The sequence below is a fragment of the Anarhichas minor genome, unplaced genomic scaffold (genome assembly GCF_050575085.1).
Source record: "Anarhichas minor isolate MPS153535 unplaced genomic scaffold, ASM5057508v1 ptg000033l, whole genome shotgun sequence".
NCBI classification, from domain to species: domain Eukaryota; kingdom Metazoa; phylum Chordata; class Actinopteri; order Perciformes; family Anarhichadidae; genus Anarhichas; species Anarhichas minor.
In genome coordinates this window covers 8,431,221-8,448,959 of record NW_027466479.1, presented here as the reverse complement: position 1 = coordinate 8,448,959, position 17,739 = coordinate 8,431,221, and the positions used below count along the sequence as shown (strand labels likewise).

Here is a 17,739-nt window from a genome sequence, read left to right as displayed (position 1 = left end):
AATGCAGCCAGACACATACAGCAGGAGTCAAGTGTCTATATGTCTGTCACAAATGTACCTTTCCTCTCCACCACCCAAAAAACAAATGCGTGTATTTAACAGCAAATGAAAGCAAACTGTGTAATACATAACAGCCCTTGAATATTAAGTGGAAGCAGAGAGAGAGCGATGGTGGCCGGGGCCTGGTGGGTGGATGGAGAGACCGACATCTTGAGGATATTTAGGCGGGAAGTCTCTCCGTCTGTTGCCGTGATGAAAAGCGCTCGGACGAGAAAACGGCAGCTTCTGGCCGAGGAAGTCGCTCTAACTCAAACAACCTCCCACACGAAGGAGAAGCGGCTCCCGATGCATCGCTTCAATGGAACCTGGACGCGCATCCAGACACACGGTATTTTAATACACACACACTAACAGCCTGTTGTTCAGTAGTTCAACACAGCCATTAAGGTCGGGCCTTTGCAAGAGCACTTGTTCTTTATGAAACACCTGCACTGAAAAAAAGTCTTTACATTTCTATTCAACAATAGTCAGCGTTGACCTCCTTTCTCGATCAACACCTGGCATTGTCTGCCTGCCGCGCTCAAGCAGAGTGACCTCACTCTCTACAGGTCTTCATCACTCCCACAGCCGAGGGCAGCAACAAGCACCGAGAGAACGACTTCCCTCTGGAGCCGTGTAAAGCCTGTTATCCATTCTGGTGCTGCAACTAATGATTCCTTTTATTATCGACCATCCTTTTACTGTATAAAATGTCATGAAGTATTGAAAAATGCCCAAGGCGATGTCTTCAGATTGCTTATTTAATACGACCGATAGTCCAAAAACTCAAAGATTTTCCTTTTACAATTACTTTTAAACGGGACCTATTATGCTCTTCTTTGGGTGCATATTTGTTTTATCTCAATTTACTGTTACAATATGTTTACATGCAATAATGCTCAAAAAAAGCCTTGTTTTTCTCATCCTGGCTGTCTGCCCTGATTGTCCAGCGAGAAATGTCCCTCCCCTTACCATATACAGAATTTAGCTCCAACGGCTCACTGAGCGGCCCAAAAACACTGTCGTAGCCACGGTGAGAAGAGTAACCCCCCCCTGGGCGTGGACTTCAGCTTTACAACTCTACGGACCTTTTATATGTACACAAATATATACAATGCACTCAAGGAAAGGGAAAAAGAGGAAAAGCATAATAGGGGCTCTTTAATACTAAATGATCATCATGTTTTTTCATACCTGCAGGTGCGCTGTTTTTGCAGCAAAATAAATGAAGTAGAAAACATGGATTTCCAGAGTTTGATTTTACACGTGCATGTCGGCGCTGTCGGGGCTCGATCAAGTGCCATCTACTCCCCCTCTCCCCGAAAAACCCTCCAGAGGCAACGGCAGCGGCGGAAAGTTCGAGTGACACTCATATTTGATCAGGGTGGAGGAGTCGAGGTGTGTGATTGGCAGTCGCATTTACAGAACGAAGAACGGGGGAGAGAGAGAGAGAAAATGAGCGTTGAGAGGAGAGAGCTGAGGCGGCACCGCCCTCTCATTTCCATTGTCAGCATTACTGCTGTAATGTCCTGCGGGCATACAGAGAGAAACAAAACAATCCCCATCGCGGCACTTGTTTTCCAGCAGAATGCGTCAGGGAGAACACCAGCGAAGAAGAGGTGTAGAGAGAACACGGGAGGGGAGAAAGTGACAGCGAGACAAACGGCAACAAAAAAAATAATTAAAAAGGAGAGAGAGAGGATGAGAGGCTGGTGTTTCCAAACCCCTGATGGGTTGTAGTGTTAGAAGTGCGACATATTAGCCTGGGGCTTGCTGGTGCTCTCCAGGAATGTGAGCTCTTACAGCCGGAATCTGCCTCCAGCACTTCGCCTCCTCTCTAAAGGACAGCAGCAGAGGAGGCAGATGGAGGAAGGAGAGAGGAGGACCACCGGTTTGCGTGAACTATATCGAGCGCTGCTTTCTGGCCGCCGTGTCGGAGAGACAGAGAGGAGGACAGACGGAGGAGAGGAAGGTACGTGGTTAAAGGATAAGATTGGTGTTATTACAGGTTTTTTCTAACTGTCAACAAATCCCAAGACAAAACCAAAACTAACAATGCTACAATGTGTGTCACTCTTTATAAAAAAAGGCTTAGTCATTTCATAAAACAGTAGGTAAGCACAGATTGCCGTCTAGTGTTTGTGATCCAATGTTGCTTTTGTTTTATTGTTTGTTTCTCCACCTGTTTTATAATCGTATTTTTCATATTTTTCATTCTTGCGATACTAAATCAACTTAACCAACTTTCCCTTCACTGTTTTTTTTCTTTCTTTTTTTACAGGAGTGGATCTTTCTTGCACACCACCCATCCAGAAGTTATGTTTCCTGCTGCAAGAAGCAAGCAGACACATTATCCTTTAAGGCGAAAGACACAAACAGGCCAACGATGTCCGAGGCGGGAAGATATATGAATTAAAGAGAAATAAAGCATGGAAGTGAAGGACACTCCGGGTCGATGCCAACGCTGAGGACATGTCCTCTCTATTTCCTCCCTGGGAATATGGGCGTGTTAAAAACCTGTAGGGACGTTTTAATTACACAGCGAACACAAATTATACACACGGTGGGTTGTTGGTAGTCTACTGTATCAGTATGTACACATTTAAAATCTTTTAGGTCAACAATACATAAATAAATATATAAATCAAGGATGCAGCTTTTTTGTATTCCTGGCAGTGTGGAGGCTTTGAATGAGAATTTAGGCCTTCATGTTTGGAAATAAAATATACAGAAAATAATGTTGAAATATTGACTGAAGAAAGAAAATATGGGCCATCTAAATCATTTTAAAGATTAGGGAGGAAGGGTGCATTGGAGGGAATTTAAACTCAGTATGACCTCCGCATTTCTAAATGTCTGGCCACAGTCCCGGTGAGAGTGTACAAAGTAAATAAAGAGGAGAAAGGAGAGCAGCAACGATGCAGTTCTAGAGAGGCGAAAAGAAGATGAGAGGAAGAGAGAATTATGAAGAGGGGGGGGGGGATCTGTGAGTGAGGAAGGGGATGAAAGAGAGAGGGGATAAGCAATGTGACAGTGGCAAGAAAAAAGGCAAAAGGTATGAAAAACTCCCTCTCTCTCTCTCTCTCACTTCCTCTGTGGGGTGGAGGAACACAGCTTGGCTCGCCACAGTAAACACAGAACCCGCCGCAACCACAACAAACCACAGGCTTCCTGACACACACGCACACACACACACACACACACACACACACGCGTCAGTACGCTAAGCCTGTTCTGCTCGCTCTTGGACACACAGCTACACAGAGCCCTCCCGCTGTGATTGACAGCTTGGGAGAAACCACTCAGAGCCACGGGGAGAGGTACACCATAAACTCAGCCTACCGCCGGGCGACTGACACTGATGTGAAAACCACTTCCTCTGATTGGCAGGTGAAGTTAAGTCCTCGCGAGCGGGAGGGGGGGGCGAGGACGGCATCGGATGAGTCTGATGTCTGGGAATAGAGATGAGCGACCAGATCCTGTTTACTTTTCCTCAAAAAAACAAATAAAACATCAAACCTGAGCTTGGACATGGGGGAAAAAACATGCTCGCATCGGCATTTAGAGGAAAATAATCCCCCTGTGTCCACATCTGCCCATTGACTTTGACAAGCAGGTCACAGGGAGGTCAAGAGAAACGCTGCAAGCCCTTGAACAGGGCAGAGCCTTCAGCCTAATCAGGTTGTCATAATAAATGTCACCGGGTCATGCTCACGGCTCAGAGCTCCGGCTGGAGGCTTAACTTAACACGCGTGTCTCGCATGACAGTGTCAGTCAAGGGAACAGAGGGAGGAAAACTAAATATCTCAAGACTGACATGCTGAGTCATATTTTCAACTTTTCTTTTCCTGTGAACATTTTTAAGTAAACAATAAAGTTTCTACCTTACTGCTCCGAATTCCAAATATGGTAACCTTCATTCATTGGCTGCAAAAAACCAACAACATGGCGACGGACGTAAATTAAAGATACTCGAGGCTTCAAAACGGCAGTCCGCAAAACCAATGGGTGACGTCACGATGACCACGTCCACTTCTTATATGCAGTCTATGGCGGCTACGCGCTTATGTTAGCCTAGCTAGCTATGATGCTAACCGGAGCATCAAACTAGACAGGCCCGGGAGGAGCGACTCAGCCAAGGCAGCTCACATTTTTATTGCTGTAGTCCAAAGGCTATGGACACAGAGATTCTATTGCTTCATAGATAGATATTGCAACTCAGCTGTAACTTATTTCTCTAGAGACATTTTGTCACTTTCTTGATATCGTTATGATTAAAGTAAAGAATAAACAGCAATACTTTTATTAAAACGCACACTCTAACTACACACATGCACTTATCTATTACTGCCTCCTTATCTTTCCTAACCATATGCATTTTCCATGCTTATTTGTCCTCCAAACCATGTCATTCCTATTACTGAGCTTTAACTGAAACCACACAAACTGCCCTTTAATGGAATCAGAGCAGCACAAATCAAAACTCATCAACTCCCAGACACTTAGTGAAATGTGCACAAATACAGTAGCTTTACGGTGAGAGAATGTGTATAAGATGAGCCGCGTAATTAGAAGTGACAGTGATCGAATCTTTGGGGTAAACTGGGAGGAAGTGTGCTCAGGCTCACCTTGTTCTCTCCCTCGATGACGATGACGGGCACCGAGGTGGCGGGCCAGCGGTGCTTGGCCGGGAGAGGCTTGTCACAGTTCCACAGGACGATGATCTAAAACACAGAAGCAAGATATCAGCACCCGCAAACAACTCATTTGATTCCCTCTAAACAAAACAACTCTTCAGCTCGTTCAACGTGTGACATTTACGTGACCTAACCGGCCATCAAATGTCACCTTATCACAGGCTGATTGAGGGTTTAATAGCCAGAAGGGCAACTGAAGCAGTAAAATGTTTCCAATTATGGCTCCAGAACCGTCCGTACAGTCACGTACAGTCACGTCACATTGTCAGTATTCATTTCCAACTGTGACATGTCGCTGAACACATCTTCCAGCTCGTCCGATCTCACGCTCCGACTCCAACCAGATCATGTTTTTACATGAGGGACTCGTGTTTGATGTGACTCGGACACGCAGGTCAGCTGACATTGACGCGCGGACCTCATAAATGGTTGATGAGGAAGACACATATCACACACGACACCAGTCTGACCTTACACGCACAACTTTGCTTTACTATGTCTCAGCCTGTTCTCATGCATCTTTAATTGTGCCGACACAAAATGACTGCTTGCTCAACCCCTCCCCCCCCCAAACTCTGATTGTCCAATCACAGCTAAGTAATTGTAACGTCAGGCACTGTCGAGCTTTGTATTTGTCTACATGTTGAAGCATTGCACACGGGGCTTTGCTGTAGAAAGAGCACTTCTTGGTATTTAAAGTGTTTGGAGGGTGGTGTGTGTTTGAGCCTTTTCAAAAACATACTAAAAACACGTTTAAGGAACGGAGTGAACAGTTGATCTGCTCCAACATACTGCACATCGTTAGCATGCGTGGCTAACTAGCTTACAACCTACCTACAGTAGTGAGCTTTACTTCAAAAGACCAAGAGTTAGCATTTCATTAGCTTACTGCATTAGTCATCATAGGTTAACATCAGCAGCTCATTAGCACCATCCTGCTCTTTAAGGATTACACTTGAGCAGCCCTAGCACATGACATAGCGTTACCTTTGTCTAACCCGGAAGTTAGTCCTCATCCTAAAATCCCTTTCTCTCATAATTAAAAATACAAACAGGGTTATGTTAGAAAGAAATAACAGACTGATCGTTTGTCCTAATGTAACTAGTTTAACTAGCTCTTCACTGCAATGCAAGAACAATTCCGTCTCTATTTATTTATTTAGTATCTATAAATGCTGCTGTAGCGAAAAAATGTCCTCTTGCGGGATTAATAAAGTAATTATCTATCTATCTATTTACATGGATCATTACCCGGTGAGGATGCTGACTTTTTACCCGGGACATGTAGCTTTAGCTTCAGACTTTTGTATATTTTCCGAATCGAAAGACAAAAAATGGCGATGAATGTCGCCTCTGTTATTCATGTAAACCAGTGTGTAGTTCTAGAACTGGCAATAAAGGAGTCTGTGAACTCTCCCTTAACAATTTTCAATTACATTACCTGTGGTTCAGCATAATACATAATCAGCTGAATGTAATATAGTACTTACATACTTAACGTACTAAAGTGCACATTAATGTGGGCAGTCTGTAGAGTCGCTGTGCAGCTCACACCGACAGGAATCTATCTAAAGAATATGAAGATGGATTGTAAATCAAACGGAAACTTCACAACACCGCCCCCCAACCCATTTTCAACTTCAAAAAAAACATTACAAATAGCTGGTGAAAAATGTATTTCCAAAGATTTATTAGTTTGCTGTTTTCTGAGCTTTGCCTGGAGCTGGAGCACCACCATCTGCCGTGTGCTTTCACTTCCAGTTCCCCCGTCTCTGTTGTGCACACAGCTTTGTGGGAAGGTCATGCTGCTCAAAACCACATTCCAAATTTGAGCAATTTAAGTATGCACTCTGGCAATTTTCAGTGGACTTATTTTTGTCCATGAAAAACATACTTAACACTCAAAAAGAGTGTATTTACTGTGGTTTATTCTACGCTATGCTGCTACTGTAAATCATCCATGAAATTGAGGTTGATAAATTATAACAACACAGCTAATATCAACACAACCCAAAGAACTGGTTTGCCTGAACCTGCGGAGAATGAATACCCAATTCGCGATAAGGAATGTGACAGGAACTTATCATCGGCATTCCCATCCTGGAGTGTTCAGTTGCTGTGTGTCAGCGAACATCTGCCCTGCTGAAATGTCCTTCAACAACTCAGTAAATTAATCCATCCCAGTTCCACCGTGCAGAGCTGTAGCCGACACTGTGCTCAGACGTCCCCGACGGAGGTGAACCGCAAGAATTTTCCCCTGCAGGGATCAATAAAGCTTCACATGATTCTGACATTAACCGTGTCACGCCCAGTAGCCTCCCCCCCCCCCCCCCCCCCCCCGGGGACTCTGCACCCCTGACTGGACCTGCCAAATTATGAGCTGGGAGCCATTTGGATGTCTGTGTCGAGGTGTTCACCTTGCGTCTACACAGCAGCTGTGTGGAAATACGACGCCGCTTTCTAAAAAGAAAGATGACACCCAGCTGTTTGACGAATGGGCACAAATGAGCTCGTCATGACAAGCCAGTACAGATACAAAAAAAAGAGAGAAAGTGTCATTGTACTATTACAACAGGTATGCAGTCTGGATCTCTGCACACCCACCCACACACACACCCACCCACCCACACACACACCCACAGCAGAAGAACGTGTGATTCTGCTCTTACAGGGGCTCTGTTCCTTGATTAGAAAGACAGATGGTGTCTCTGTCAGCCCACCAGCCCTCTCAGGGTGCCGGTGGCGCGTATGTGCGCCTGCATGTGTGTGTGTGCGCGTGACTGGAGGAGAACGGTGAAGACAGTGTGTCTCTGTCGCACGGTTGGAAGAAACGCTTGCCTCGAAAAATGCACGTGCACGCAGCAGGAGGCCGGCCCGCTGTGCCAGAATGCGCCTCAAAAGCTTTCTTGCATCCAATTTAGCCTCCTCCGCCCTCCGAGTCCTTTCATTCTCTCCCCTCCATTCATTTATTTATATCCCTCTCCTCTCAGCAACCGCTCTCCCAGTCCTCTTTGCTGTCCACCGAGAGTGGAGAACCCCCCCCCCCCCCCTCGTTCTCCCGACTGTGTACCCGGCAGTGCACAGCCCGAAAGAGCGCAAACACAGAAGCGGCCACCATAAAAATAAAGACGAAGGCAGGGTTTGCTCAGTTGCTCAGTCCACCTGCCGTTGAGAGAGAAGGTCTCTGAGAACGGTTGGCTGAAAGCGTGCTGATGACTGGACGTGTGGTTCTTCAGCAGATGCTGCGGTTTTCATGAAAGGATGGCAAAGTTCATTCTTGACCTTGAAACAGCAATGAATAAAACAATCTGCACCCAAGCTCTCCTAATTCGCTTGCTCTGGAGCTTTTGATCAGTTGTCAAGAATAAACTGCCGAGATCAATGATTTCGTTTAATTATACGCGCCACTTTATTTAAGCAACAAGCAAGCAAGCCAAACACAAGCAAGGCTGCTTGTGTTTGGTCAACATTTAAAGGGGCACTCCATCAATTACAAGTCAGTTTAATTGTCATGAGGAGAACTACTTAGGACGACAGTTTGCGCTCGAGGAGTTTTTCTGATCTGAGAAAATAACCCTGAGGACATCACGCTGATGTCATCGGGGTGGGGGTGCAAATTTAAGACAGAAAGTTACGAACAAAAAGACGTAGAATTTGAAAGACATGCACATTTATCAGGCAGGAAAGGTTTGACAAAAATATTCTACTGAGTTGCATTATGGGAAGTGTAACATTCAGTCTCCTTTTATCACTTGAGAAATCCCGCTGCTGAAAATAACCCCGAATTTAAGTCAGAAAGTTACAAAAGAAAAGCGTAGAGTTTGAAAGACATTTATCAGGAATGAAAGGTCTAGCAAGTATATTCTGCTGAATTGCATTATGGGAAGTGTAGCATCCACTTTTAACATTTGAGAAAGTTTTTTTTGTTTTGCAACACAATGGGCCTCATGCAGGAAGATAACAAATTCCTCTTATTCATACGATTTGTTCTAATTTTGTGAGCACCCACTGACTTCTGGGATTCACCAGAGATTTAACGAGCAAAACATCCTGTTATCACAGGGCCACTAATTGAAAACATTTCAAATATTAACTAGCCGTACACGCAGGGAACTGAAGAGAGTCGACCTGGTAGCCGCTCACAGGGACGGCATTTACACAAATACACACACGTACAAGCAGCCTGCCTACGCAAACACACATTCATATTGTATACGCCGCTGTCACACAATCACACCCGAACACATAACTCATCCTCCTGTGCAACACACAAACGCAGACGACTCACGCACGGCACTCACACGGAAACTCGTACCGCCTACACAGAACACAAACCTGCTTACTCATGCACTCTGCTGGGCAAACAAACAAACAAAGACACACACACAGACACAGACAGACACAGACACAGACACACACACACACACACACACACACACACACACACACACACACACACACACGAAAAACCAGCCATCGGGGAGCAAATTCCATTTCATTTCCCGTGCTGGTAAGGAGCAAGCAGGGGAATCAATACAGGCCGTCTCCAGCTGTGCTGAAGGGGGTTTCGCTGCCATGGAGACAGATGTAGCACTGCTACAAATTGCTGCTCTAATTCAATCCACCCGAGTTAACACACACACATGCACACAGACACACACACACAGACACACACACACACACAGGGATGGAAGATGAATGCCGTTGTTGCTCTGGTTGGAAAATGCGATCGCAAATACGAACCCCTTAATGTGCACAATTTGGGGAGTCACGAGGTGGAGATCAATGGAAGATTCTGCAGTGAACACACACACACACACACACACACGATTAAGTCCATTACCTGTGCACAGTACTGGGACTTGGCCACGGCTACCAGGAGCTTGAGTATGGGCTGGGACTGGGACACCAGAGGCGAGACGGCATGGATGACCGCTGTGAACTTGGGGTAGGGTTTGACACCTGAAACACAACAGAAAGACGGTCACTCTTTAATGCAGATTCACAAAACAGCAGAAAACAACGCCTGGCTGGAAGACGGCGAGCAGCCTGTCAGCCATCGGTGTAATTTTAAGGTCTTTGAAGAGAATAAATCCGACGGAGAACTGAAGGCTCTCATTTACAAACACTACGTATCTATTTGCAGTTAAAGATCTCACTTAAAAAGAGTCTGTCAGCAGTTCACACAAATGTAGATGATATAATTGTAAGGGATGTGCGTTTTCAAGCCAGTCTTAAAATATTCAACAACGTTAATGTGTTTTGAAAAACGCCAAAATCTCCTTGATCGCTGAATATTACATTCCGGAAACTCTTCAGCTGTGTCTGAAGCCCAATGAGCAGACGACTAAGTGCTGATGTGGCTTTAAATTCAGCCTGACTTGATGTTCGAGGAGAGTAATCAGGGCTGAAAATAAGCAGGAAATAAGATATTGAGCAAGACGGATCATAGAGGACGTTCAACTTTTCCTAATTTAAATCTAATCAAACCCAAACCAACAAAGCGGGACGCAGAGGAGACGGCGTTAGTCTCCTTTCCCCCACTGAGCAACTTTTTCATGATGAGGAATATACGCCGTCTTAAAACTCGGTAACTGTCCCTGTGACTCGTGATGGAAAACGTTACGAGTACGCAGAGTTTTCAAACCCCTGAGATGTGAATTTGTAACAACCTCATAAACAGACTTCCATGAAACACTGAACAAAACCTGGAGCCGAATTACCGTCGTGCAGCTTATTTAAAATTTTGGATGTGCGTGCTGTTTTCTGTCCTCGGCACAGGATTCTCAGAGGCTTTTTATCACATCCTGCATCAGCACATTACACATCTCACATGTCAAGCATTCGAAGCAACACAAAAATATAGTTTGGGATTGATTCAGGAGGCCATTTAATACTCGCCACTGGCCAGAAGTATGTTGACATGCCTGTTTTACATACGTTTTTGTAATTCTAGTGTGTTGTTGTTGTCCATGGTTTAGTTCCAAATAAGGAAAATCTTAACGCTAAAACACACCTGACATTTTAGATCAGTGGTTTCCAACCTATTTGACCACTTAGGATGATCCTTGACCATCATCACAAGCTACTTGTACTTAGCTGAGGCGGGCTAGCTGAGGCTGGTGCCACGTGCACACTGAAATCAGTGCGCGGAAAAGAAAGTTGTCTCCTTAAAGCGTATGACAAGCTGCCGAAAACGAGCCAACGAGATGCAGCAGCGAAACCCGGGTGTTCCTCAGGGCACGTTTGAAACAGCTGCTGCGTTTTGAAACAGTCAATAACATTCAGTAATCAGCAAAGCTGAGAAATAAAGACAACAAATGTCTTTATATTAGTATAATAATCATCCGCTTATACTGATCAATTTGACCTGGACAGACATGATCATTAAAAGAGGTTCCCACTGTATTGTTATTTACATATATGACATATTTACACACATTCATTCTAAAGTCGTATTGTTCACTGTGTGGTATCTTCACTTAGCTTTTATCACAGGATGTTATTAATGTAACAAAATGAGCCGTCAAATATATACTGCTACGTGATTTGTATTATTCTCGAGTATACACTTTGTCCATTTAGCCGAAGCAGCACAAACAAACCCTGCTCGCGCTTTGCGTGCCCGAGTGTTCACATGCCTGATGAGTTTGAGTGTCTTGTTCTCGGCTCTTAGAGAACAAGAAGACGTGTCGGTTGGAAACAAACTCCGCAGCTTTGATTTTACTCAATTACCCATCAGCGCCGAGCCAGCTTGTCTCCTAAAAACCCATCTGTGTTTAATTGCGTCCTCTTTGACAAACAAATAAACTTGCCGGCGCTGTAATCCACGCCTGTCACCGAGCCCATCCATTTTGATATCAGCCCTCCACTCCGGGTGCTCCATCAACCGGATTTTGCGCGTTCGTGCGACGGCCCTCTGTGCGTGTGCGTGTGTGTGTGTGTGTTGCGGCGGCGCTGGATGATGATGGAGTGAATGAGTGAGGGATGGAGAGGCTCCCGGGTCACAGATAAGTGGCGGGGGGAGGGGGGGGGGGGGGGGGGGGAATGCTGGGGAAAATGCCGCGCTGCTGAACCGTAGCGGGAGGAATTGGTCTCGCCACAGCGGCAGTAGCAATGCTGACTCAAAACCCAATGATGGACGGGCTGGTGTGTCAGCACGACTAATACAAACATCCGTCAAAGGCCTGTTCCTCCACTCCACCGGCTGCCACGCGCTGGAGGAGAGCAGTAGATCAGGGGGTGCCATATTTCACACCAAATCCACAGCTTGACCAAAATCTACTTAAAGTCTTTCGGACTTGGACTTTTCCCACCAACCGTTACGGATCAGTTCATTGTCACACAGCTGTGTGGAAGCGTTACGTAACACCACTTTGCTCCTGTGTTTTATGTGTGTGTGTGTGTGTGTGTGTGTGTGTGTGTGTGTGTGTTACTGACCCAGTGTAGCGTAGTAGAAGGGGAAGTCTCCCAGGTATCCAGAGTACTGCGGCAGGGCAAAGAGCCCCCCAGGGTGACTGTTCCACATCAGGCTGCTCCTGGAGCCTTGCTCCAACACGCGGTCCTGGATGATCTGCACATGGGAACAGCAAGGAGCACACATTAGACTACACACACATTAGACTACACACACATTAGACTACACATTCATTAGACTACACACACATTAGACTACACACACATTAGACTACACACTCATTAGACTACACACACATTAGACTACACATACAGTAGACTACACATACATTAGACTACACATACATTAGACTACACACACATTAGACTACACACACATTAGACTACACACACATTAGACTACACACACATTAGACTACACACACATTAGACTACACATACATTAGACTACACACACATTAGACTACACACACATTAGACTACACACACATTAGACTACACACACATTAGACTACACACACATTAGACTACACACACATTAGACTACACACACATTAGACTACACACACATTAGACTACACACACATTAGACTACACACACATTAGACTACACACACATTAGACTACACACACATTAGACTACACGTACATTAGACTACACGTACATTAGACTACACACACATTAGACTACACACACATTAGACTACACACACATTAGACTACACACACATTAGACTACACACACATTAGACTACACACACATTAGACTACACACACATTAGACTACACACACATTAGACTACACACACATTAGACTACACATACATTAGACTACACACACATTAGACTACACACACATTAGACTACACACACATTAGACTACACGTACATTAGACTACACACACATTAGACTACACACACATTAGACGACACACACATTAGACTACACATACATTAGACTACACACACATTAGACTACACATACATTAGACTACACACACATTAGACTACACACACATTAGACTACACACACATTAGACTACACACACATTAGACTACACACACATTAGACTACACACACATTAGACTACACACACATTAGACTACACACACATTAGACTACACACACATTAGACTACACACACATTAGACTACACACACATTAGACTACACACACATTAGACTACACATACATTAGACTACACACACATTAGACTACACATACATTAGACTACACACACATTAGACTACACACACATTAGACTACACGTACATTAGACTACACACACATTAGACTACACACACATTAGACTACACACACATTAGACTACACATACATTAGACTACACACACATTAGACTACACATACATTAGACTACACACACATTAGACTACACACACATTAGACTACACACACATTAGACTACACACACATTAGACTACACACACATTAGACTACACATACATTAGACTACACATACATTAGACTACACACACATTAGACTACACACACATTAGACTACACATACATTAGACTACACATACATTAGACTACACATACATTAGACTACACATACATTAGACTACACACACATTAGACTACACACACATTAGACTACACATACATTAGACTACACACACATTAGACTACACACACATTAGACTACACGTACATTAGACTACACGTACATTAGACTACACACACATTAGACTACACACACATTAGACTACACATACATTAGACTACACATACATTAGACTACACACACATTAGACTACACACACATTAGACTACACACACATTAGACTACACACACATTAGACTACACATACATTAGACTACACATACATTAGACTACACATACATTAGACTACACATACATTAGACTACACATACATTAGACTACACATACATTAGACTACACATACATTAGACTACACATACATTAGACTACACATACATTAGACTACACATACATTAGACTACACATACACTCCCTATCAAGGCCGCTTCCAGCTGTTTTTTAAAATTAAAATGCTGTTTTTTTCCTTCCAGATGAACGTGTTGACTGAGAATGATTCTATGTTTGCTAAAATAAATATATAAAAACTCACACAACCGTCTTGGTTCCTTTGTAATTCTACTGCTGCTACTTGAGGCCTATTCTTGTCCGTCCTTTAAAAGAAATACAGCTTCTGTTGCTGAAGTTTCTCCTTATTTTTCTTGTGACAAGGTTTTCTTTGATTTTCCTTTCCTGAACCAAGGATCTAAGGGTAGAGTTGGACTTGTGTTGTAACATTTTAGTTAGGTAATCTTTATTGTCCCACTGTGGCTCACATGAACCAGGGTTCACATGAGAACAGAATACAAAAAGACAGAATCAATGACACGTCAGCACAACAAAAAACAAAGCTAGAGGAAGGAAATGAACATGTGTAAAAAGTACGCACATGCAATAGTGCACATGTGCAAGTGAAGTGCAAAGAGTGCTATATGCTATTGAGCATGTTAACAGCACTTGGGAAGAATGAGACCAAACCGGGGCCCTGAAACGACGTCCTGGGGGCAAAAGGTCCTGGCAGTCCAATACAGCATGAGGCCTTCTAAGGACCTGCCTGTTATAAACGTCCAGGAGCATAGCCTGACATCTTACTGGTCATTTAAAAAAAGACCTCCAAGTATATTCTTGTTGGACAGATGTTGATTACCAAACTAAGCAACTATACAAAAGTCTAAAACAGATTCAATGACACATCTGTGAAAGAGAGTCGTCGTCTCGAATGTTTAAAGAGAAATCTTGGCTGAACTTTTTTGAAGGAAGCATCAACACGGGATCCAAAGCACAGTTTGTCACAAAGAACAAAACCCAAATATTTGCAGCTACCCACTCGATCAATGTCGACACCTTCAACAACAGCTGGCAGTGGGCTTGTTGGTGACTTCTTGAAGTCAATAATCATGTCCTTTGTTTTTAGAAACGTTGAGATGGAAGAAAGAAACCACAGGCTCAGGATCCTGTTTGAGACAAACTTGTGATTTTGGACTACATAAATAAACTGGTCCTGGTTTAACTAAGTTTGGGGGGACTTGCAAGAGACACATAACAACTGAATGGACAAAATCAAAGCAGTAGAGGCCGAAATATCCTGACTTTTATTCTCCAAAACACTGGAAGTTTCATAATGCAACCAATGGCATCTGAATCACAGAGGGACGCACATAAGAGGACGCACAAGACATCCACGGGATTCATTAACCGCGTCACAAATCAAACTGATGCCGACAAGCTGCGGATGACGACCCGTGTTGCTCCGACAGCCACAAAGAAAGAAAAAGGGACAACGCTGTCTGTTGCCGGGATCAAACTCGTGTCATTTTAATTACAGCAGGGTCTCCGGATTCTTCCGGGCCAGCCTCCCGTTCGTTGGCGAGGCCTCCTTTGCAATCCACCTCGTTAAAACGAACACAAAAAAAGCTACCTTTGAACAAATAACATTTCAGTCTGATCTCAGAGGACTCGTGACAATCTGTGCGTGTTGATAAAGGAGCAGAAATATTAAGGATTTGATCAATGGGCCATGTAATCACACCTACAACAAAACAAAACACATTTCACACTGCAAATTGAGTTTTCACACACGAACACCAAGACAGTCATAAATGTGAACGAATATCAACGCGGCTAATGTTCCAATAACCCCCATTTCGACACTTTCATTGTACTATTCAAAACCCAGTCGGTGCATTAGAGCGGGTGGAAAGCTGTTATGAGAGAGAGAGACTGCGGGCGTTACATGAAAGTTAGAAAGCTGCCTGAGCTTCCCAAACGTTTGCTTTGTATCACCTGAATAGCAGCTATTGATCGCGTCAAGAGTGAGTCGCTGTGGCACAAAGCTGAGCTGAAAGAACTCTGTGGTATTGTGTAATATTTCATCCGCAGACAAAACCAAACTAACTGAGGTCTTCTTTTTTGGGGGGGTGAACAGATCAGCAAGCCAAAGGCATTTGTGCCGGTCAGTCGCGCAGACAGAGGCCATCGGAGAAAAAGAAACCGCAGACAAAGTCTCCGGCACCAGTCAGTCACATCTGCCCCGATTCATTTCTGTGCCCAAATAGAGCGATCATTCAAATGGTCCCCCCCCCCCCCCCCCCAAACTGCAGCCCGCCGACAGCCTCTGCCGAGCGGGCAAACAGAGGAAAGAGATATTGCCGCCGTGCCCTTGAGCCATGCTAAATTGCCGCAGTAAAACAGACACAGGTTTGCGATCGTGTTTTACGGCCTCGCTTGAATCGGGAGACGACGGACAGCTGCCGGCAAACTCAAAAAAAGGGGGGACGGACGCGAGAGGTGAAGAGGGTCGGGTGGGCTGAGCAGCTGATGGCTTTTCCAACTGTTAAAAGTTAATAATGTAGCCGGAGGGAGCGGACAGTAATAATATTGACAAAGCCACATCAAAATTTAAAAAAAAAAAGTGTAGATGTGAGGGGAAAAAACAGCACTGGTTGCGTTATTTTTTTGTTTTACTCTCCCTAGCTTTGTCCCCGAGGACAGTCGATAGCCATTTGCCTCAGCCGAAGAGATTAACTCGGAATCCGTTAACCTCTCTATAAAAAAAAACACTGCCTGCCACCTTAAAAACCCAGAGCCCTCGCGCCTTATGAGGGGCAATTTCGCTCGCTTGGCTGCGGCTCCTCCCCCGTCGGCGGCCCTCAGTCGGGACATGATGGACGACTCAATCTCACCTACGAACAGCCACAATCAACCAATTAGAGCATGATAGATAAATCCCGCTTCTCCGGGAGCACACTGTGAGCTCGGCTTTAATAGGTGAGTTTAATAGGCGTACCGGCAGCACAGGGTCTCGGCCATATTGACCTTGTGATTGGTCGAAATGCGGCCGCTTCCTGACAGGAAACACCGCATGATAGGTGGAACACGTGTTTCCCGCTTGCCCGCCAACTCCGCACACGCACGCACGCGCACGCACACACACACACACACACACACACACACGCACGCACGCACAGAGAGAGTGGATGTGGGGAGTCAATAAAAAAAAAAAAAAGCAAGTGAGTTTGTGTGCGTGAGGAGATTCAATCTGTCAAGATATCGGAGTGTGTGTGTATCATCACAGATCTGCAGGGAGGAGGAGGAGGAGGAGGAGGAGGAGGAGGAGGTGGTGCTGGCTCGACAGGATGAATAAACCATGTCGCTCGTTATCTCGGGGGCTGCCACGGCAACGCCATTTACATATGCCACCCATTCTCCTCATCACCCGGTCTCCCACCACTCTCCTCCCCCCTGTTTTTTTGTCGCTTTTTTTTTTTTTTTTTTTTTTTAACAGGACAGTCAGTCAGGATTAAACATTTAGCCCGTCGCTGTATTCTACACACACACACACACACACACACACACACACACTGAGTCACGAGCTTTCGCCGTGTCACCTTGCTCTTTAGTGCGGAGTGACAGCGCGTCAGCAAGGTTATGCCTGGGTGGCGCCGTGTGTATCTGGGCTGACACACCTCGACATATGGAGATGTGTTTCTGACTCGGCGTGTGTGATAGTGCACCAGTGCGACGGG

At 44.8% G+C, this 17,739-nt stretch overlaps 1 protein-coding gene across 1 annotated transcript in view; it reads right to left on the bottom strand.

Moving 5' to 3' along the window:
* Positions 1–17,739, bottom strand: part of ext1b (exostosin glycosyltransferase 1b) — a 116,588-nt gene that overhangs the window by 11,133 nt on the left and 87,716 nt on the right. The window contains exons 5-7 of the mRNA XM_076106521.1: positions 12,177–12,309; positions 9,580–9,698; positions 4,668–4,763 (exon numbers count right to left, since the gene is read on the bottom strand). Coding sequence (XP_075962636.1) covers positions 4,668–4,763; positions 9,580–9,698; positions 12,177–12,309 — 348 coding nt within the window. The remainder of the gene's footprint in view (positions 1–4,667; positions 4,764–9,579; positions 9,699–12,176; positions 12,310–17,739) is intronic.